Consider the following 24,912-nt stretch of genomic DNA (forward strand, 5'->3'; position numbering starts at 1 on the left):
AGTAACATTCCATTAAAATGAACAAATATAAACAGTGCAGGTGTTAGCAATTCAACTTCAAACTGCATGGGACAATACGTGTCCAGATCATGTGGTAAAGGAACTATACTTATAAATGGTTTATAAGTGAAATTGCTTGTTAGACAGCCAATATTATTTTAAATATATACTATAATTTAAAAAAAATATACAAACCTTTCTGTGCAAAAGCTACTCCACATCACTATATTATAATCTGTGTCTTTCTGGTTCAGGAAAAAAAGAGCTCACCCTGAAATTGCAACTATAGAATCTCTTGATCTACTTCAGTGTTAGCTGGACTGGTGTTCAGCATAAGTACAATAAGTACAGCAGGGGCAGACTGACCATTTGAGCACTCGGGCACTGCCCGAGGGCCCGGGGTCATTAGAGGGCCTCATGAGATGCCCCTGGTACCTTTCATTGTCTTTTTCATAGGCTTTTTTGGGTGTGGGCGAGGACACAGGGACCCCATGATCCCCTATTGCCCGGGGGCCCCATGAGTTGTCAGTCCGCCCCTGTACAGCAACCAACAATTCAACAATTAAATTCAACCTGTGTCCTTCTAGATAAAGCAGGGAAAGGTGTTACCTGGTTTTCTTTAGCAATTAGAAAGGAGTTGCTTGAAAAGTATTTAAACAGAAAAAAAATTCAGTGGGCCCGATTACATTTGCCACCAGATTTGTGCCAGTTTTTTAAAATGTATTTTCTGGTTTTTTTTTTAAAAATGTATTTTCTGGGTTTTTTTTTTAAATGTATTTTCTATGTGACATTGTATGGACTGGCCACAATCAGATGCAGAAAAGCACTAGTCACTGCATACAGAGTGAATTAAACCCTGATTGAACAAAGGCTCGATTCACAACATTTTAACACAATTGTATATTTTAGCCACATTACTGTCATTTTCAAATCTCATTGGACCTAACTCGGAATAACTGTCACTATTTGAAAATAGGTATCCTTATCCTGGTGTCTTAGCTTGTGAATTAGGCCTAAAGTTATAGGTAATTTTGGTGTCAAACATCAATGTCCAAAGACACGAACGAGTACAAGTGCTCAGGACCAACAAAAAAGCCAGAGTACTTCTTTTATAAATAGCTACTATGGGCATGATCCCAGGGGAGAGGTATTCGCTGGAACTCTCTACTTGACATACACAAGCAGAATTTAATCAGACAATTCAATAGTACCATTATGGAATCGTTAAATTTATTGTGATGACCATGAAAAATTTGGTTGAATTGCCATGCCAATGTATTAAATTTATGTTTGATTTCACAATGCGTATGCGCCTTACAATAACGAAGATTTTTCCAGAATGAAAACCACATTCTCAGTTAGAATTTTGGTAGTTTGGGAAAAATTTTTAATCCTTCTCCTTCACTTTTCCTCCCTATTATGGTGAAAACTGATTGCTGGTTTGACTCCATTACCTATTGGAAAAACTAACAAATGTATCAAAAACTAATTTTTAAAACAAATTTCTATTGGTGTATGCTCAGCTTTACTCATTCTGTGGCTGCAAATAGACTATCAATCCTCTTCTACAATGTGATATTAAAGGAAAATCCAGGAGAGTGATGACAGGACATATTAATAGGACTGCGCCCCGTAGCTGAAAAAAGGTAGAGATGGGCTTTAAAGATCTCATGGTCAGCTTGTGTGCAATACTCCCAGCCATGTTAATAATCTGGTCTCACTTCTTATGTTATCTAGCCTATAACACACCTATCTCACTCACTACAAATCGGCAGTGTTGGGATGCACAGCCCCCAAAAAAGAAAACGGCTAAAACAAGCCCAGTACATCATGGAAAGTGTTCACTTTTTTTCTGCTGTTGGTGTAGTGGTTAATCATATATCAGTCATTCTTAGTACACTAATGTGCACTTTCACTTCCTTTTAGACATAAACAGTGGTTAGCAAACACCCATTACATTGTCTTTTTTTAAATGGAAATATGTTTCCTTGCAAAAAAAACACTTGTTATACTGAGAATTTAAATTTTGTATCTGCACTAACAACTAATGTCATCACTTGCTTTATTGCATGCAAGCTAACAAGGCATGTTATTCATGAGGGTATGGACACTGCTTGTGAACTTTGTCTATATGAAAAGGTGTCAAATGCAAGCTGATGCTTCTAAATCAGCTATTCTCAACCCGGGTTTCTCTAGCCAGCCAGCCAGCCAGGCTGCAAGGGGTTCCTTGAGCAATGTGAGATTTGTGATTCTCAGATTAGTAGCCATTGACACCTGTTATCTTTTCAGTTATCTGTAAGGAGGGAATACTTTCTAATGACCACCAATGTAATGGGGAGCTTCTCTTACTTACTCTCCCAGTGACCACCAGTGTAATGACACCCCTTTCCAACTGACTATCCCTATGACCACAAGTTTAATTTTATTTAAGGTACTTATATAGCGCTGTCAATTTACGCAGCGCTTTACATACATATTAAACATTCACATCAGTCCCTAACCCTCAAGGGGTGTACAATCTAAGGTCCCTAGCTTACATTCATACATACTAGGGACAATTTAGACAGTACCCAATTCACCTACCAGCATGTCTTTGGAGGGTGGGAGGAAACTGGAGTACCCGGAGAAAACCCTCGCAGGCACAGGGAGAACATGCAAACTCCAGGCAGGAGGTGCCGTGGCTGAGATTCGAACCAACGACCCTAGTACTGCCAGGCGGAAGTGCTAACCATTTAGCCACTGTGCTGCCCACGATGCCCTTCTCTCACTGACTCTCCCAATAACCACTAGTGTAATGTGTCCCTTCTGTGACTGACTCTCCTAATGACTGGTGTAATGGGGTCCATCTCTCACTGACTCTTCCAGTGACCATCGTATAATGAGGCCCTTCTCTCACTGACTCTCCCAAAAACCACCAGTGTAATGGTGCCCATCTCCCTCTGACTCTCCCAATGACCACCGGTGTAATGAGGTCCTTCTTTAACTGACCCCCCTAACGATCACCAGTATAATGAGGCCCATCTCTCACTGACTCTCCTGAAGACCACCAGCATAATGAGGTCCTTCTCCAACTGACTCTCCCAATAACTGCCAGCATAATGAGGCTCTTTTCCAACTGACTCTCCAAATGACCATTGGTGTAATGAAGTCACAAAATCTTGAGTTGCACTGATTGGAATGGCCACCATTGAGCATAATGTAATTTCACTTTTCATGCGTCTCTGTGTTTTGCAAGTCGCATCAGAAGTCGCACCAGTGTGATTTGGGGCTTCCATGATTTTGTCAGCTCTGAACTAGCATTTTGATCCAAGAAGTAGATACTAACCCTAAATAGTGTAGGTATGGTCATTTTGGGACACAGGTGTACTATACATAGCTGTATCTGCATCACCAAATGGTCCTGGTTTTCAGGAAGTGCTAGACAGGGACATGAATTTATTATAGTAGGGACAGATAAGATCCCAGTTCTATTCTCTCCCAGGAGGTAGAACAGAAGAACCAAGAAATACAGTCTGGCAACTAAGACCCCAGGTAGGTAAAGCAGCTGGTAAGGTTTGTTGCCAATAAAGTGAGTTGCAAAGGATCCCTTTCCTGAGAGCCCTTTTGCAAAGAGAAGCCACTCCTGAAGAACTGTGAGCAGCCACTAGGGAAGCTTGAACGTGAAAGAAATTGGACCTTATCAAAGGCATTATCTGGGATTTGCCATTGCTCTGTTAAAGTTGAAGACCTGTAAGCTAAACTTTGGGGTACCTGTACTTGTTATTAAAGTGGTTCTATAGACTGAACTTTTTTTGCAGCTCCCCTCAACCCTCCCTTATACTTACCTGAGCCCAATCTCAAACCATCACTGTGCAAGACAGCAGCTTCTCCCTCCCTCTTCATTGGCTCGGAGACAGCTGCGGAAGCCATTGGTTCCCACTGCTATCAATCACCAGTGAGGAGGAATCAGGGACGGGGCTGAGCTGTGCTCATGGACACATAGAGCTGGCCCAGGAGCAAGCACACACTAGTGTCCCCATAGCTCACTATGGGGGCACTCAGCAGGGTGGAAGAGCTGAGAGCAGTGGCAGGGGACCCAAGAAGAGGAGGATCTGAGCTGCTCTGTGCAAAACCATTGCACAGAGCAGATAAGTATGACATGTTTGAAATTTAAAACAAATACCTTTAGTATTACTTTAAGCTACCTTTACAATTTGAGATTTATTGTATTTTCTGTGATGAAAGGTCCACATTAAAGAACCAATCCACCAGTGCTATCTACACAACCTGAACTTGATTCCTAAAGAGGAAGTGATTTCATAAATCAATTTATATAAACTGGATTGCTAACTGAACAGTGTATTAGCATGAGAAGAAAGTGGCACTACCAGGAGATTGGTATTTACAGTGTAGTAGGTCAAATCTTAGTATGGAGTTTTTAATGGGCTGTAATAAACTGAAAACACAATGTTAACTTGTCTACCTAAAGAAAATGGGATGCAGGTGCAGTTTGTTTATGCTGACAGCTTCCATTATTAATCTATAAAAATAATGTTAACTTGTAGTTTTACATGACATTGAGTATGAGTTGAATGTCAGGAATGAACAGAATATCTGTTGAATGTGATACATAGTTAGTCCTGGATCCTGTTTACACCATTACAATGCATTTCCCTTAGGGACACCTGTGATCAGATAAAAGGCCAATGGAACCATGTCAAAGCACATTATAATGTCCAATGTAAAATGTACTGCAATTCACCCTCAGGGCCTATTCAGATTTGTGCGTTACAGGAATGCAGTATAGTGCATGTTCACTGCGCAACGTACTGCCATTCATCTTGGATAGCACCCAAATGCACTGCTACAGGAGTACGCAACACACCGACAGTGCACCACATGTACCATGGAAGGCTTGGTGTTAAATTAAAAAAAAGGGGGTTAGATAGGATTGTGTGTGGATCAAAGTGTTCTGCCAAACCATTTTAAATGTATGGGCTGCATTAACGCAATGCACCATAATGCATGGTAATGCATAGTGCTAACACAATGCATAATCTATTTCTCTACTTCTCAGCTCACCCCATCAGTTTCCTCACATAATCACCGATTTACTAACAGACATATCAGTCTGGATGTCACACCACTTCCTAAAACTCAATCTATCCAAAACTAAGCTCATAATATTTCCTCCCCCATGTGCCTCTTCCCCTGATTTCTGTCAGGATCAATAGCACCATTATCAACCCATCCCAGCATGCCAAGGTGCTAGGAGTAACCCTGGATTCTGAACTATCCTTTCAGGCCCACATCCAGTCCCTGTCCAAATCATGCTGCCTCAACCTCCACAACATTTCCAGAATACGCCCCTTTTTAACCAATGATACCACAAAGCTCCTAATTCACTCCCTGGTTAGCTCTCGCCTCGACTACTGCAACTCCCTCCTCATTGGCCTACCTTTACATAGGCTATCCCCCCTCCAGTCCATCATGAATACTGCTGCCAGGCTCATCCACCTTACCAATCGTCTCTACCCCTCTCTGCCAATCCCTCCACTGGCTTCAACTCGCCCAAAGAATAAAATTCAAAATACTAACAACAACTTACAAAACCATCCACAACTCTGCCCCCAGCTACATCACCAACCTGGTATCAAAATATTATTATTATTATACAGGATTTATATAGCGCCAACAGTTTGCGAAGTGCTTTACAAAATGAAGGTAGACTTTACAGTTACAATACAATTTTGGTACAAGAGGAAACAGAGGGCCCTGCTCGTTAGAATATAAAGATTATAAATGTATCTGTACACATGGGTATCATCCAGTACAATAACCTGACGTGTCAAAAGATAAGCAGCACTACAGTCTACACATGCTGGGAACAAAGATGGGGTGCGGTATATGCAGTGCATCTTATTAACATACAAGCTGATCATGCTGAGTGATTTTAAAACAAACTTTTCTGGTTTGACCGTCGAGTACTGTAAGGTATATTGAGTGCACTTTCTGACTCACTTGTACTGTTTCTTGAACAGCATTAGTAGATCAGACTGATTTTACTTGTTGCTTTTGAGTATTTATATGTGTACAAAAGTGTACATTTGTGGGAATTAAAAACTGTCCCCAAAACTGAGAAGGCACCTCTGGATGCCTGAACACAACCTGTTTCAAGGGCACTTTTGGAGTCTCAAAGTACTATGTATTAGAAGTGATTTAGGTGGCACTAAAAATAATTTGAGTGTATTTTAGATTTATTTAAAGTGTGAATAAACCCACATCTTAAAAAAAAACTATCAATAAATGCTGTATTACATGCTGTTCATACGCACTCAGTCACTATGGGATACGTTTTCTGTATTCTGCAAAAACACTTGGTTGATCCTGCTGTTCTCTATCCCCCCTCCAGTCCATCATGAATACTGCTGCCAGGCTCATCCACCTTACCAACCGCTCAGTGTCTGCTACCCCTCTCTGCCAATCCCTCCACTGGCTTCCACTCGCCCAACAAATTAAATTCAAAATACTAACAACAACTTACAAAGCCATCCACAACTCTTCCCCCAGCTACATCACCAACCTGGTTTCAAAATATTATTATTATTATACAGGATTTATATAGCGCCAACAGTTTGCGCAGAGATTTACAAAATGAAGGTAGACATTACAGTTACAATACAATTTGGTACAAGAGGAAACAGAGGGCCCTGCTCCTTAGAGCTTACAATCTAAGAGAATATCAACCAAACCGCTCTCTTCGATCTTCCCAAGACCTTCTGCTCTCTATTTCCCGTGTCACCTCCTCCTATGCTCACCTGCAGGACTTCTCCCAAGCTTCTCGCATCCCATGGAACTCCCTACCCCCATCTGTCCAGCTATCTCCTAATCTATCCACCTTTAGACAATTCCTGAAAATCTCTCTCTTTAAAGAATCCTATCCTGCTTCTAACTAGGGAACTGCCTTTTATTTCCTCCATCAGCTCATCCCCCACAGCTACTACCTTTTGTATCACTCAACCTTTCCTCCTAGATTGTAAGCTCTAATGAGTCAAGCCCTCTGTTTCCTCTTGTACCAAATTATATTGTAACTCTAATGTCTACTTTCATTTTGTAAAGCACTGCGCAAACTGTTGGCGCTATATAAATCCTGTATAATAATTATAATAATAAAGGGGTCTCAAAAGCATGGCAATGCACGTTCAACTGCACATCAATACAAGTGGATTATGTTTTTCAAAAGCTTGAAAACACATCAGAAAACAAAACACAAGAGGTGAGAATAGGCCCTTTAAGGATGTATTAACGATTAAAGCGCTGCATTCACATACAGTGGGGATCAAAAGTTTGGGCACCCCAGCTAAAAATTTGTATTAATGTGCATAAAGAAGCCAAGGAAAGATGGAAAAATCTCCAAAAGGCATCAAATTACAGATTAGACATTCTTATAATATGTCAACATAAGTTAGATTTTATTTCCATCATTTACACTTTCAAAATAACAGAAAACAAAAAAATGGCGTCTACAAAAGTTTGGGCACCCTGCAGAGTTAATATCTTGTACTGCCCCCTTTGGCAAGTATCACAGCTTGTAAACGCTTTTTGTAGCCAGCCAAGAGTCTTTCAATTCTTGTTTGAGGTATCTTTGCCCATTCTTCCTTACAAAAGTCTTCCAGTTCTTTGAGATTTCTGGGCTGTCTATCACGCACTGCTCTTTTAAGGTCTATTCATAGATTTTCAATTATGTTGAGGTCAGGAGATTGTGAAGGCCATGGCAAAACCTTCAGTTTAGGCCTCTTGATGTAATCCCCCGTGGATTTTGCGGTGTGTTTAGGATCATTATCCATTTCTAGAAGCCATCCTCTCTTTAACTTCAGCTTTTTCACAGATGGCATCAAGTTACCATCCAAAATTTGCTGAAATTTTATTGAATCCATTTTTCCTTCTACTCGTGAGATGTTCCCTGTGCCACTGGCTGCAACACAACCCCAAAGCATGATTGATCCAACCCCATGCTTAACAGTTGGACAGAGGTTCTTTTCATTAAATTCTGTGCCCCTTCTTCTCCAAACGTACCTTTGCTCATTCCGGCCAAAAAGTTCCATTTTAACCTCATCGGTCCACAGAACTTGTTTCCAAAATGCATCAGGCTTGTCTATATGTTCATTTGCAAAGTTCAAATGATGATTTTTGTGGTGAGGACATAGAAGAGGGTTTTTTGATGATGACTCTTCCATGAAGACCATATTTGTACAAGCATCTCTTTATAGTGGAATAGTATACCACAACTCCAGTGTCTGCCAGATCTTTCTGGAGTGATCGTGCAGTCAAACGTGGGTTTTGAATTGTTTTTCTCACAATCCTGCGAGCTGTTCTGTCTGATATTTTTCTTGGTCTTCCAGATCTTGCTTTAACTTCCACTGTTCCTGATGACTGCCATCTCTTAATTACATTCCGAACAGAGGATATTGACATCTGAAAACGCTTTGCTATCTTCTTATAGCCTTCTCCAGCTTTGTGAGCGTCAACTATTTTCAGTTTTCTAGACAATTGCTTAGAAGAACCCATGGTGCTGATTGTTGGGGCAAGGTCAGATGAGTCTGGGCATTTAAAACCTTTGAGATTGACATCATCTGGTCTTCCCAGACGATGATTGAGAACAATCCAGGGGGCAGTGCATGCTATAAATTCTGCAGGGTGCCCAAACTTTTGCAGATGCCATTTTTTTGTTTTCTGTTATTTTGAAAGTGTAAATGATGGAAATAAAATCTAACTTTTGTTGACATATTATAAGAATGTCTAATCTGTAATTTGATGCCTTTTGGAGATTTTTCCATCTTTCCTTGGCTTCTTTATGCACATTAATACAAATTTTTAGCTGGGGTGCCCAAACTTTCGATCCCCACTGTACATATGTGTTTCATATCTGTTTGGATTTCAGCTTTAACCTTTAATAATGTCAGGAGAGAATATTTTAACACTCTTGCCTACTCAATGTCTTCAAAAGTGTGATGAGGATGAGCATTGACCGTGGTAATGGTTATTACTCCTACACCACTAACTAAAGGTTCTGACATTTTTAAAACAAACTTTGCTAGATAGCTGTCTATCTGCTCTGTTTTCAAAATAGTATTTTTGTATATGGGTTACAGGCAGGATGTTCCTACACAGACAAAAATACTTCCACCTCGGTGACAGTAACTCGTGATTGGCCCCTTTAGATTTTCTAAGTCAAACCACCGGTTTATTTTTAGCATTTGTATACAACATGATATCATGAGCTGTACATAGTACATATAGAAGTGTGGTGGACTGCCCATGTGCTCACCATACTCAGATGCAGGCACAGCCCCCTTTTCTACAACTTTCTGGAGTCTTGGACATGCCCAGGGAGTATACATTCTTCAGCTTTCCTAGCAGCTCAGAAAGGCCACACTTGATGATGCAGAGGTAGCTGGGCAAGTGATCTGCAGCCAGCTGAGGGGCCCTCCACTGTCAGAACCGCTGTGCAGGCAGCACACAACTTCTTTGGGAGACTCAGCCACTGTGGGAAGCCTCTCCCTGATTGCTACCAAAGTACTCCAGATCCAGTGGGGTGTCCTTGCACCTTGGATCCCTCCACCCATATTGTCAGAGCTACCCTGGACTTCAGTGGGAGGGATGCTGTTTATGACAGTAATCACAAGTAGCTGTTTGTGTTCTGAACAGTACAAGCAGCTGTTTGTGCTCTGAATGGTTTAAGTCAGATGTATCAAACTGGCGGCCCTCCAGCTGTTGCGCAACTACAAGTCCCATCATGCCTCTACCTTTGGAAGTCATGCTTGTAACTGTCAACCTTGCAATGCCTCATGGGACTTGTAGTTTGGCAACAGCTGGAGGGCCATCAGTTTGACACCTGTGGCTTAAGAAGTGATTCTCAGCCAGACTCTGTAATTGTAAACTGTTGTGGAGGTTATGCTATGCAGCCATGTTACCCTGACTGAGCCACAGAAACATTGTTGTGAAGAGTTTGCAAAGCAATTTGGTGCACACCAAGTTCATTTATATGCTTTGTGGTTTTTGAGAAATGTATTTTCATGAACGTTTCTGTGTCTAGAGTTTAGTCTTAAAGTGGTTGTAAACCTCTGATATGAAATATGAACAAAACATATCCCTCTAGAGTGTGTACTTGTCTCAATCCAGAGCACTAAATGTCATTTCTGGCTGCTGCTTCATTCTTCTGCTATGTGCTTAAGTCCCTTCTTGCAAGAGATAACACCTGACACCAAGAGATAAAAAGGTGACAGGGGAGGGAGCTCCAGCTGTGATTGACAGCCTCAGGTCTGTTCATGCGTGGTGTGTGAAGGGAAGTGTCTCTTTTCTCTAATCAGCTCTCACTGTGCTTTGCAGCTTCATCTCTGCCCCCTGCTTTCTGAATGCTCACACAAGTGGCATAAATTCTGCACTTTGAACAGCTGTAGTGGAGAGATAGCTATAGATAAACAGGTACAACTTATGTAGGAGGATTTTTTTCATCTCTGTGTATCACCCCAGGCCAGTCACTTCACTGGGTATATGTAAGGGTTTACAACCACTTTAAAGTTAGACACAACCAGGTAACAAACAGTTAGGAAAGCAAAGACAACCATATACTTTTCTCATGACAATGGCCCTTTCAGAACTACTTAAACTTGTTGAACGTCTTCTGAAGCCTTTTAGGATTTTGTTTAACCATTTCTGTGCTGCCCTATAGCAGAAATACTGCTACAAGGCGACACACGGTTACGCAAAATCACATATATATATACTTTATTTTCCAGCACCGGTTAGAGGGCGCGCATGTGCCGCTAGCCATTCGCAACCTTGGCTGTCAATCACTGGTTCTCGGCCGGTGATTTCTTGCTGACATCCGGTGATCGCCTAATATCTCCGACGGGGGAGAGACCTGTATGTAAACAAATGGGCAGCACAGTGGCTAATAGGTTAGCACTTCCACCTGGCAGTACTAGGGTCGTTGGTTTGAATCCCAACCTCAGCACCACCTGCCTGGAGTTTGCATGTTCTCCCTGTGACTGTGTGGGTTTCCTTCGGGTACTCCAGTTTCCTCCCACACTCCAAAGACATGCTGGTAGGTTAATTGGATCCTGTCTAAATTGGCCTGTGTATGTGTATGTACGATTGTGAGTTAGAGACCTTAGATTGTATGTCCCTTGAGGGTTAGGGACTGATATGAATGTACAATATATATATGTAAAGCGCTGTGTAAATTGATGGTGCTATATAAGTACCTGAAATAAATAATACAGATCTCTCCCCTGTCAACTCCTGCACACTGCTTTGTATGGCTCTGCAGTGCTTTTTATTAACACTGATCACTGTATTGGTGTCACTGGAGATGTCAGTGACACCAAGTCAGTTCCCCCCAGTGTCAGAATGCCCGCAGCAGTTCCGCTATAAGTTGCTGATCGCCGCCATTACTAGTGAAAAAAAGAATCCAGTATATATGCCGCCACTTGTAAACGCTATAACTCTCACATAAACCAATTAATCTACACGTACTGGGATTTATTTTTTTAACAAAGACATGTAGCAGAATACATTTTGCCCTAAATATATGATGAAATTTGATTTAAATTTTTTTTTTACAGGACATGTTTAATAACAAACAGTAAAAAATTTTTTTTTTCTCTCAAAATTGTCGGCCTTTTTTTGTTTATAGCGCAAAAAATAAAAATAAAAAACGCAGAGGCGATCAAATATCACAAAAAGAAAGCTCTATTTGTGGGGAAAAAAGGACATATTTAATTTGGGTGCAGCGTTGCATGACTGTGCAATTTTCAGTTAAAGTAATGCAGCGCAAAAACTGGCCTAGTCAGGAAGGGGGTTAAATCCTCTGGAGGGCAAGTGGTTAAGTTACCGTTTACGCTCCCATTATGACTTGTGTTTAACATCCCCTAAAGTGCTATAAATGCTTCTTTAAAAGCTTGCTGCATGCTGTGCTGTTGTACAAGTGTTAGCGAGGGCAGATACATGGAAGATAATATTTTATTGTACTTTGTTTCATACCACCGCTCTTTGTTTTATGTTATTAAGTAAGCCATTATTATGATTGGCTACAGACTGCAATAAACTATAGTATATGGTTTCTTTTGCACATGATGTGTTAAGTATAAAATAGTATTGTTGGCATTACACAATGATAATCAAAATTTGCATTCCACAGGCACACCCAGTCACATCTTTTCCTCCCCAACTACGCTGTTATGTCTGGTTGCCACAATAACACTTTAATTTTACGTCGAATACTTTTTCATCACAGAGGAAGCTTCCTGTTCTCGCCCTACAGACAGAGCATAATACATTACTGAATAGATCAGTCACACTTCAACGAGTTCCCTACTATTTTGTTGGGCTGCCAGAGCACCACAACGCAGTTAAAACTGGACAGGATCCTTTTTTTTAATTTAATGCACTACAACACATGCCATTGTCCACTAGTTTATGAGTATGTTGGGGTGACATTTAAAATATACAACACCCCAACACAATGCACATGCATTGTGTCAGGGCTTGTTCTCACATGAGACAGCCCTTAACAACCCTCTGAAAAGAGATTTACCATTTATAGCTTTTGATAGATTGTGAATGTTTCATTCTAAAAAGGCTTCATGCATTGCACATAATTGCAAGGTGGTTGCAGCACGGCTCCATACATTTAAATGGGTCGTGTTTGATGGTAGTATTGTTTTCAGATTGCGACATATGGTTTCACTTCTGCCGTGGCATGTATACAAGCCTGAGTGGCTGTGTGCCCTTGCTTGAGTGGGTGGTCAGAAGGGCAGTAAATCCAAAGCTCATCTGCCTGCTTTTTCTCCCCCTGGCCGCACATACTGTACATTTGATTGGGACTAGTTTACTTGCTTTAGGTAATGCATCCAATCAAACTTTATCTCTCAGGTTTTTATTAGGCAGCAAAAAGGAGGGTTATTTACTTGTGAACCCCATAAGAATATCAAATACTACTGGCCCTACCATAATAATAACAAATACTGCTGGCCCTACCATAATAATAACAAATACTACTGGCCCTACCATAATAATAACAAATACTGCTGGCCCTACCATAATAATAACAAATACTGCTGGCCCTACCATAATAATAACAAATACTGCTGGCCCTACCATAATAATAACAAATACTGCTGGCCCTACCATAATAATAACAAATACTGCTGGCCCTACCATAATAATAACAAATACTGCTGGCCCTACCATAATAATGATAAATACTACTGGCCCTGCCACAATTATAACAAATAATAGAGACTCTACCATAATAATAACAAATACTGCTGGCTGTACCATAATAATAACAAATACTACTGGCCCTACCATAATAATAACAAATACTACTGGCCCTGCCACAATGATAACAAATAATAGAGACTCTACCATAATAATAACAATACTACTGGCCCTGCCACAATGATAACACATAATAGAGACTCTACCATAATAATAACATATACTACAAGCTCTACCATAATAATAACAAATACTACTGGCCCTGCTATAATGATAACAAATAATAGAGACTCTACCATAATAACAAATACTACTGGCCCTGCCACAATGATAACAAATAGAGACTCTACCATAATAATAACAAATACTACTGGCCCTGCCACAATGATAACAAGTAATAGAGACTCTACCATAATAATAACAAATACTATTGGCCCTGCCATAATAATAACAAATAATAGAGAATCTACCATAATAATAACATATACTACTGGCCCTGCCATAATAATAACAAATAATAGAGAATCTACCATAATAATAACATATACTACTGGCCCTGCCACAATTATAACAAATAATAGAGACTCTACCATAATAACAAATACTACTGGCCCTGCCACAATGATAACAAATAATAGAGAATCTACCATAATAATAACAAATACTACTGGCCCTGCCATAATAATAACAAATAATAGAGACTCTACCATAATAATAATAACATACTACTGGCCCTGCCACAATGATAACAAATAATAGAGACTCTACCATAATAATAACATACTACTGGCCCTGCCACAATGATAACAAATAGAGAATGTACCATAATAATAACAAATAATAGAGACTCTACCATAATAATAACAAATACTACTGGCCCTGCCATAGTAATAACAAATAATAGAGAATCTACCATAATAATAACATATACTACTGGCCCTGCCACAATTATAACAAATAATAGAGACTCTACCATAATAACAAATACTACTGGCCCTGCCACAATGATAACAAATAATAGAGAATCTACCATAATAATAACAAATACTACTGGCCCTGCCATAATAATAACAAATAATAGAGACTCTACCATAATAATAATAACATACTACTGGCCCTGCCACAATGATAACAAATAATAGAGACTCTACCATAATAATAACATACTACTGGCCCTGCCACAATGATAACAAATAGAGAATGTACCATAATAATAACAAATAATAGAGACTCTACCATAATAATAACAAATACTACTGGCCCTGCCATAGTAATAACAAATAATAGAGACTCTACCATAATAATAACATACTACTGGCCCTGCCACAATGATAACAAATAATAGAGACTCTACCATAATAATAACATACTACTGGCCCTGCCACAATGATAACAAATAATAGAGACTCTACCATAATAATAACATACCACTGGCCCTGCCACAATGATAACAAATAGAGAATCTACCATAATAATAACAAATAATAGAGACTCTACCATAATAATAACAAATACTACTGGCCCTGCCATAGTAATAACAAATAATAGAGACTCTACCATAATAATAACATATACTACAAGCTCTACCATAATAATAACATTTACTACTGGCCCTGCCACAATGATAACAAATAGAGAATCTACCATAATAATAACAAATAATAGAGACTCTACCATAATAATAACAAATACTACTGGCCCTGCCATAGTAATAACAAATAATAGAGACTCTACCATAATAATAACATATACTACAAGCTCTACCATAATAATAACATTTACTACTGGCCCTGCCACAATTATAACAAAAAATAGAGGCTCTACCATAATAACATAAACTGCAAGCACTACCATAATAATAACAAATACTACTGGCTCTACATAAAAGGGAACACAATCTACCCCATGGTATAATAAAACTGCAGTGCCTATTCATACACTTAGCTCTGGCTCAACTCATGACTACAACTCGTTTGGACCATGGTCTGATGAACAATGAAATTCTAAATCACCTAACCAGTGACATGGAAACTGGATCAAAATAATCAGCCTTTGCCTTCTGATCTAGAATACTTTAAAGGAAAATTCCACTCTTGTTAAATGTTGCGTCATATATACTAGCTACATATATACTAGCTACACAAGCCATTCTGTAATTTGGTGTCATTAAAAATGGCCTTCCTACTTTTAGGGTACTTTCACACTGATCCGTTTTTGCGTTTAAAAAAGCAGAAGAAAAACGCATGGCCATTATATCCCATGGAACTCTTTACACTGGTCAGTTGAGGTCATTTTTGGTCCATGTTTGGTCCTGTAAAAAAAGAAAAAAGCACCAAAGACGCAACCCTCCATTGAAATGAATAGAAACAACATCAAAAACACGGCACACGTGTGAGAAGTACTCAAACCCGAGTTCACAGAATCGTATGACAAGGGAAATCCCACTATATTTAATGGTGCCCTTCAAATCAATGGAACTCTGAATTTTGGAAAAGGTTCCTGGTGGACTTTTAGCCCCACAGACTTCTATGTCATCTCTCAGAAGTTGCTTTAGCACAGATAAGAAGCATTCCTATGCAACTTTGATGGACAAGTGTTATTTAACCCTTACCTCTCCTCGCTGGTCATCCTTCATCCTTTTACTTTGATAGAGCGGCAATTTTGGAGCCTTTCTTTGGATACTTCCTTCGATCAATTGACCATTCCTTAGATCGGTTGACCCTTCCTTCGGTTCGTCACAACTTCCTTCGGTCAATTGATTGACCGTTCCTTCAATCAATCCTTCCTTTGATGGAAGGATCGATTGAAGGAAGGGTCAATCAATCGATCGAAGTAAGGTTTGATCAATTGAAGGAAGATTTAATCAGTCGATTGAAGGAAGGCTTGATCAATCGAAGAAGGCCTCGATCAAAGGAAGGGTCAAAATCTCTTCAGTGTGAATGCAAGGATGACCGAGGAGGAGAGGTAAGGGTTAAGAAAAACTAATTCATCAAAGTCATAGGAATGCTTCTTATTTATGGTAATGCGACTTCTAAAGTCAGATCAAAATCGCAAGCAAGTTGCATTGCATAGTCCTACTGGAAATCTTATTAAAATCGCATTCGAAAAATGGGACGTGACATAGGAAAATGCGACATGAAAGCATCAAAAAACTCAACAAAAATGCATATGCATTTTTTAAATGCATTTTTGTTACAGAACAGTGTGAAAGTAGCCTTAACTGCAGTTGGCTATGGACAGAGCTACCCAGAATTGCAATTCCCCTTTTCATGATTTGGCTCACTGCCATTCCCAGAAGTCTACACAGAGCGTGAAGTCAAATTACAAGCATACCTTTATGACTTTCAAAGACTCGAATGTATAAAGGGAACTTGTGGCTGCAGCTTTTCTTATTACAACACAGAGCCACAGAGCCAGATCAAGTGGTTATAGTGAAGGCAGTCAGCAGTCAGTTTAAAAAAAGGATCTAGACTGAGGCAATATGAGACGATATCCTGAACACTAGGAATCTCAACTTTGGCTCACCAGAGTTCCCTGATTCATACTTCAGCATCACTTGAAGGCCAATGCATGAACAAAGTCAGTCACACCTGAAAATAGGACAGACTGGACACAGGACTGCATGCCAATTACTTCTGTGCTCTCCCTTTTCCATTTTTTCAGTAGGCAGAGTAGGCACTTCCATCATCAGCCTGATGTGAAATTGCAGCTACTCTAAGGGAATGAAAATTGTTTCTTAACATCGGTGTGCAGTTCCTGTTTGAATTGAACCTGCGAGGAGTTCTTGGATATAGCTTTAAAATAAATACAAATAAATTATTAATAAAACCTACCTCCAAAGGGGTTTATATTACGAAGTTTTCGGGCATGGATGGCCTCTCTCACTTCTCTTCTGCGAACACACTGAATGCCCAGATTTTGAAAGCTGATAAGATAAAATGGGTCAGAATGAAAACTTGCTGCACTTATCCTGTTTACCCTTTTAAGATGACCTAACCCATTCCCTTTTCCAGAGATGAATACTTACCTTGATCTCTGAAAGTGCACCTCTCCTGTAAATTCAAGAGTCAAGTGGTAGAAACTGTAATACTGCTCTGGATTCTATTTAATGAAAAGTCCACTCAAAATGGTATTTCTGTATTGGATGGATACTTGTGGGCTGAATCACTATATCATTCCCATCTCACACTATCGTATCAGGGAGATGACACAGAGATTTCAACTTCAAGTGTCCAGCTTTTCCTTCCTCCTGCATTCATCAAGCAGAAATCTCACTCATCTTGTTGAATAGTTTTTATTTGATTTGCAGAATGGAGTCAACAGCAAGAGGACTGGGAGAACCAATGTTGTGGTCAGAGGCTCTGTAGCCTAGCCCATATCATACCTACTGTGAAATCTCATGGGGGGAGAAGGGGGTTCATCGTTGGAATCCTCAAAAGGTATAAAAACTAGTGGGTGAATCAGCTCACACAGCATTGATCACTGTTGAAATCATTTTTGATGAACATATTCCTTTGTTAATATATAAATATGTCAGAACAGATACAGCAAGCAATTAGATTTCAGATGACATACAGTATATTGCCAAATGTATTGGGACACCCCTCCAGATCATTAGATTCAGGTGTTCCAATCACCTCCATGGCCACAGGTGTATAAATTCAAGCACCTTGGCATGCAGACTGCTTCTACAAACATTTGTGAAAGAATGGGTCATTCTCAGGAGCTCAGTGAATTCAAGCATGGTACCGTGATAGGTTGCCACCTGTGCAATATGTCCATCCATGAAATTTCCTTGCTACTAAATATTCCATGGTCAACTGTTAGTTGTATTATAACAAAGTGGAAGCAACTGGGAACAACAGGAACACAGTCACAAAGTGGTAGGTCACGTAAAAGACAGAGCGGGGTCAGCACATGCTGAATCGCACAGTGCACAAAAGTAGCCAGCTGTATGCAGAGTCAATAGCTAAAGACCTCCAAACTTCATGTGGCCTTCAGATTAGTACAACAACAGTGCTTAGAGAGCTTCATGGAATGGGTTTCCATGGCCAAGCAGCTGTATCCTAGCCTTACATCACCAAGCGCAATGCAAAGTGTCAGATGTAGTGGTGTAAAGCACGCCGCTACTGGACTCTAGAGCAGTGGAGACGTGTTCTCTGGAGTGACGAGTCACGCTTCTCTGTCTGGCGATTCCGATGGACATGTCTGGGTTTGGCAGTTTTCAGGGGAACGGTACTTGCCTGACTGCATTGTGCCAAGTGTAAAGTTTGGTGGAGGGGGGATTATGGTGTGGGGTTGTTTTCCAGGGGTTGGGCTTGGACCCTTGGTTCCAGTGAAGGGAACTCTTAAGGCGTCAGCATACCAAGACATTTTGGACAATTTCAAGCTCCCAACTTTGTGGGAACAGTTTGAGGATGGTCCCTTCTTGTTCCAACATGACTGCGTACCAGTGCACAAAGCAAGGTCCATAAAGACATGGATGAGTGAGTTTGGGGTTGAGGAACTTGACTGGCCTGCACTAAGTCCTGACCTCAACCTGATAGAACACCTTTGGGATTATTTTGAAACGAAGACTGCGAGCCAGGCCTTCTCGTCTGATATCAGTGCCTGACCTCACAAATGTGCTTCTGGAAGAATGGTCAAACATTCCCATAGACGCACTCCTAAACCTTGTGGACAGCCTTCCCAGAAGAGTTGAGGCTGTTATAGCTGCAAAGGGTGGGCCAACTCAATATTGAACCCTACGGACTAAGACTGGGATGCCATTAAAGTTCATGTGCGTGTAAAGGCAGGCAACCCAATACTTTTGGCAATATACTGTATTTTAGTGCCAGCAGCAAGAAGAAAGAATACAATGAATGATATTGGCAAAACCTACACTTTTCCTATATACTATTTTAATGGTGGAGCCGTCGCTATTTTAATGGTGGAGAGTTTTCCCCTTCCTTCTTGTCCATGAGATGCAACAGGAAATCTCTCAAAATTGAGGGGAATTTCCCTCTTTCATAGTTGTCACTTGAACAGGTGTCTCCATTGGAAGATTTCCCCTCACCTCCTGTTCTGGTGTCATCTATGGCATCATGGATTTACCATCGCTTTCCGTCCCTCTAATATTGCCATCAAGGCAAATAGAGACGGTAACTGTACTCATTAGCAAAAAACACTTGCTAGGTATTCTAGCCTAGGAACTAGATAGGTTTTGGCTATGCCTACACTTTAAAAGAGAAGTATGGCTTTGTTTTTTGTTTTTTTCAAATCATACTTACCTAGGTGGATGCAGCATCTGTCCCCCACCGGCTCTAAGTATGAGAACTCAGCGATCACATGATCTTTTATTGCTGAGTTCTCACTGCCGCTCTCTGCTCTTACCACCGTTCTCACTAGAGTGCTGGGCTGTGGAGGGGGAGGAAGCAGTTGGCTCTCAGTGGTTTGCTAAGAGGCTCAGCCAGTTGCCACTCCAAACTCTGGGGTGGATGCCAACTTTAAGTTGGGATCTTTCCCCAGCCTGGACCGGCTGAGACGACTTCAGCTGAAAACGGGTCACTGGAGTGCAGAATGAACTGTACTCCTTTGATCCAAAGGGGAGGTACAGTCAAAAGAGCTTTGGCTGTACTTCTCCTTTAAGGCAGGCAATTCTGAGAAGACCCTTTTCAGATGGCCATACATTAATTCACAAGCAATGGCATACAAGCGATTCCTCATCGATAATTTTATCAAACGATGCAACCCATATGACATCAATTGCAATTAAGTTCTACCACTAAAAAATCCATAAAAAAATAAACATTTAGACTGGGTTCACACTAATGCGGTGTGGGACAGCGCATGTAGTTCACACAGGAATTGCATTGCACCATTCCTATTTCAGGGTGTAATTAATTTAACATTGATACCCGCACCAGATTGTATGAACGCCACGTGATTGCAATGCGGTGCGGGAAACGCACAGGATTCGCAGCGTTACCTGCTCTGCATTAGTGTGAATCCAGTCTTAACCAACCTGAATAACGATCAATACAGAGATATCTGTTCAATTTATTACAAATGATCAACTAAATTCTGGCTCCACTGATCAAATTGCCAGAATCGCAGTTGATCAAAACCTTACTAAATCACCCAAATGATGAGTCTGTGGTTTACAATTCCTTTTCAATTTGATAATTTCAGTTGCATCAAATGATCACTTGAATGACATTATTGATACCTGTGTGGCCACCTTTAGATAGATGTGACCTTCAAATGAATAATGATCTGTCAAACGCATATAAGTACTAAATGTGAACAAAATGCACTGTATGTAGCTAAAAAGTTGAGATGATTTCACCACACTAAGTAAAATGGAAATGGATTGTGCAATCTTTTGCAAGACAGGCAGTGTTACTGGCAGGAAATGTAATTGCAATGAAGGAGACATACTCACCATAGCACTCTACGATCAACTCCAAACTCTGTTTCATAATACCCATCTCTGCAGTCCTTGCCCACCAGATCATGTGGATGTGGTCTGTATGGCTCATTTTTTGTTACCAAAGTGACTCTTACTTTTCCTTTAACACAATAGCTTAAATTCTGCAACTGAAAAGATGACAGAGGAAAACATTAGCATACGTTTTAGGCATTGAGAGTACCAGTCCTGTTACAATGTACATAGTTACATAGTAGATAAGGTTGGCAAGACACTGGTCCATCCAGCCCAATCTAAGTGTGTGCCTGTCAGTTTGTTTTCTAAGAGTATACATATCCCTGTATGTTATGTCAAGGAAGGCATCTAGAAGTTTTTTGAATTTGTCATCACCTCCATTTGCTACCACTACTCAGGAGTAGGGAGTTCACATTTTTGCTGCTCTGACTGTAAAGAACCCACTTTCCAATTTCAGTTTAAACCTGTTTTCATCCAGTGTTAAATTGAGATCACATGTCCTCGTCAGGGACCTAGGATTAAAAAAGCTGTTACCGACCAGGGGCGGACTGACAACTCATGGGGCCCCCAGGCAATAGGGGATCATAGGGCCCCTACGTCCTCACCCACACTCAAACCACACCCAAAAAAGCCTATGAAAAGGTACCAGGGGCATCTCATGGAGCCCCGTACTGACCCAGGGCCCTCAGGCAGTGCCCGAGTTCCCAAATGGTCAGTCCGCCCCTATTACCGACTTTACAGTCACCATTGATTAATTTGTAGAGTGTGATCATGTCTCCTCTTAAAGTGGTTGTAAACTATTTTAATTTTAGGAGGTATTATTTCTTCATTTAATCCAGCGCATGCACTCTGCAGGAACAGCATGCCCGTGCCATTCCTTCAGAGCTGTGTGCCGTGGCCAGGGACTCCAGCACGTATACGCGGGAGTGATGTCATCGCGGCCCGACCTGTCAGAATGCTGGAGCTTGTGAACCCGTAAGGAATACGGGTGAAGATGGAAGCCTCCACAGCGGTGACAGCATGCCGCTGGAGGGCTTCAATAAGGTACGTTTTACATAATGTGCTAGTATCCAATGCATACTATCACATTATGGCATTACCTTGCAGGGGACTCTTTTTTTCTGCGGTTTACTACCACTTTAACCATCTCCCCTTTAATTAAAGTAATTATACACCCTTACATATACCCAGTGAAGTGATATACAGAGATTAAACAAATCCTCCTACATAAGTTGTACCTGTTTCTCTGCAGTCTTTCTTCTTTACATTTGTTCAAAGTGTTTACTTTATTAAGCTTGTCTGAGAGTTCAGACAATGGAGACAGAGGGGAAAATGGGATGGAGAGCTGAATTTCCATTCTGTAGAGCTCAGTGAGGAGAGCTCTGAGAGCTGATTGGAGGGCAGGGACACACTTTCCTCCGCAAAGCTCACAAGAACAGAGCTGAGGCTGTCAATCTGCTGGAGGTCCCTCCCCTGTCACCATTTTTCTCTTGGTGTCAGGAAAACGTGTCAGAAGGGATTTATGCTGATAGAGGAATGAAGCAGACGACAGAAATGACACTTAGTGCTCATAATTGAGACAAGTACACTATAGATTGATATGCCTTGTTTATTTATGGTACTTATATAGCGCTGTCAATTTACGCAGCGCTTTACATATTACATCAATCCATTAATTTACGCAGTGCTTTACATATTCACATCAATCCATTAATTTATGCAGTGCTTTACATATTCACATCAAACATTCACATCAATCTCTAACCCTTAAGGGTTGTACAATCTAAGGTCCCTAGCTCACATTCATACATACTAGGGCTAATTTAGACAGAAACCAATTAACTACCAGCTTACCTTTGGAGTGTGTGAGGAAACCGGAGCACCAGGAGGAAATCCACGCAGGCACAGGGAGAACATTCAAACTCCAGGCAGGTGGTGCCATGGTTGGGATTTGAATCAATGACCCTAGTGCTGCCAGGTGGGAGTGCTAACCATTTAGCCACTGTGCTGCCCTTGCTCATATTTCATGTCTGAGGTTTACAACCACTTTAATTGTTCCTCATAGGTCCTCCAGCTCTACATATTAATTCCGTTGCCCTTTGCTGGACTGTTTCTAGCTCTAGGACATCCATTGTGTTAATTGGTGACCATTGGTGCATACTCAAATGACAACATAGTAACAACCATGTTAAAGTAACTCCCTATCTCATAACTGCAGGAGACAAATATCATACATGCTCAAAATGTATTCAGGTACTTTATTTAGTAACTTCCTTAATTTAAAAGTATGCCCAAAGATTCCTGTAAAAGCTTCAGGTTTAAAACCTAAAGCAAAGTCAGGGTGCATAAATGGTTAATTTTTTTAAGTCTTTTTTTTTTTTTTAAAGGCTCCAGCACCACCCCTCTACTCCCCTTCTCCACTTCCTGCCCATACTGATTCTATCATGAGGCTGCTGTGAACTGCACTATAGATGACCTGCATTATTAGGTTTCTGTGTTCATTTACAGCCATTTTTGTATGCATAGGTGGTGCCATCTTTAGAAACCAGAGATATTTAAATGGTGGTAAGACACAAAATTTTAAGAACGAAATATGAAAAAAAGAGGATAAACAAATATAAAAAATGAAGTTTTGTATACACAAGCACCAAAAGGGAGCATGCAGCACGTCTCAAACTACGCCACGCACATTCCAGCAATTGCAACAAAGTATTGGCCAAATTGTGCCGATTCACATACAATATATGCGGATTGGATGTGGTTTGAACTGCATCCAATCCAAATGACACGTGAAATAGCATTGCTTCCTATGGAGCCTGTTCACATATGACCGGTGCACTGGTGGTGTGGATTGAAAAAGAGTCCTGTCCAATTTCTGAGCAGTACAGTCCAGTTCAGGTGCGGATTACAGGCTCATTGACTTTTATGGGAAATGCTTCTAAATCACACGTCATGAGTTTGTGAACATGATTTCAGGCCAGTTTTCTATTTTCAAATCCTGACCTGCACTGCTGAACAACTGCTTTTCAATTTGCACTGAAACCGAAGCTGTCAAGCCGCACCAAACATATGTGAATCAGCACTAAAGAGTTTTGAGCTGATTTCCCTACAGTTTGTTGAATGAATCTGAACATGAGCTATAATATTGGCCTGATATATTGCCAACCCATGCTGTCTTCCCCAGGGAAGCGCAGGACTGGATCTTTCATCCAAAGAGTACTTTGGCATTTCTGCTGCTTTGTAAAGCAGTGAATGTGACATTCAACAAACATTCATGGGTGGTCAATCACTCATTGTCATTTAAAACACATGGATGGAAGATTCACCTTCAGTAAATGTTTGGTAAATGCCAGATTTTCTGCTTTATAAATATGCCCAGCAAACCTTTAAAGAATATGTAGACCCAGCATTTCATATTCCTGATATGTACCTGCTGTGTCATGCTGCTGTGTCATGCACTTGTATGACAAATATCCTGTTCTCTTTGTCTTGCTTCCTTTGTGTGAAATCTCTGGTGCACCTGCCAGTCCCTCTGCTTTCCTATTAAAAACTGACTACACTAGGCATGAGAGCACAGCGTGGTCAGTTTTCCAGCTTACTGAGAACCCAGCCTGCGATCCTCCAATGATCAGACTTCTGCTGACACCCCCCCCCTTACAGCCATTCACTGGGGAGATCAATGTGCTGCTGTCTTTTACCCCCAAGCTCTCTGAGATCCCTAAGCAGCCGAGAACAGAGGGTATGTGATCACTTCAAAAAAAGGAATAAAAAAGTTTCTTTTTTATATTTCTATACACAAATGTTTTGCCTTTCATTTCTATTTTAAACTGAATAGGTTGTTTCACAAGGCGAAGGTTTACAAATTTAACAAACACAAATAAGTCTGTAACACTGTATTCTCAGAGGTGTGCTTGGACTCCAGTCTAGAATTTTCTAATCCCTACTCTGCTATCTCTCCTCCGTATTGGCCTCCTACCAGGCTGCAGAGTCTATTCGTTGTTTTAGTCCTCACGCACACTTGACATTTTTACAGCGGCTGTTTTTGGCTATTGACATTTTTTTCTACAGCCAGTAAACCCCCCAGCATGTTATCCTATGTGTCCATGCACACATAGACTGGAATCAACGTTTTTTGGTAGGGACATATTTTGGCTGGAAAAAAAACCCAGGACTGCTGGGTGTCTAAAAACACTCTAACGCTGAAAAATGCGGCAAAACGCAGTAAA

At 40.6% G+C, this 24,912-nt stretch overlaps 1 protein-coding gene across 1 annotated transcript in view; it reads right to left on the bottom strand.

Annotated features, from left to right (window-relative positions):
- Positions 1 to 24,912, bottom strand: part of REL (REL proto-oncogene, NF-kB subunit) — an 83,864-nt gene that overhangs the window by 24,292 nt on the left and 34,660 nt on the right. The window contains exons 4-5 of the mRNA XM_089669208.1: positions 20,687 to 20,841; positions 17,097 to 17,188 (exon numbers count right to left, since the gene is read on the bottom strand). Coding sequence (XP_089525334.1) covers positions 17,097 to 17,188; positions 20,687 to 20,841 — 247 coding nt within the window. The remainder of the gene's footprint in view (positions 1 to 17,096; positions 17,189 to 20,686; positions 20,842 to 24,912) is intronic.

The sequence above is a fragment of the Staurois parvus genome, unplaced genomic scaffold (assembly GCF_062004578.1).
Source record: "Staurois parvus isolate SC_StPar_1 unplaced genomic scaffold, SC_StPar_1.0 ptg000070l, whole genome shotgun sequence".
In the NCBI taxonomy this organism is placed as follows: domain Eukaryota; kingdom Metazoa; phylum Chordata; class Amphibia; order Anura; family Ranidae; genus Staurois; species Staurois parvus.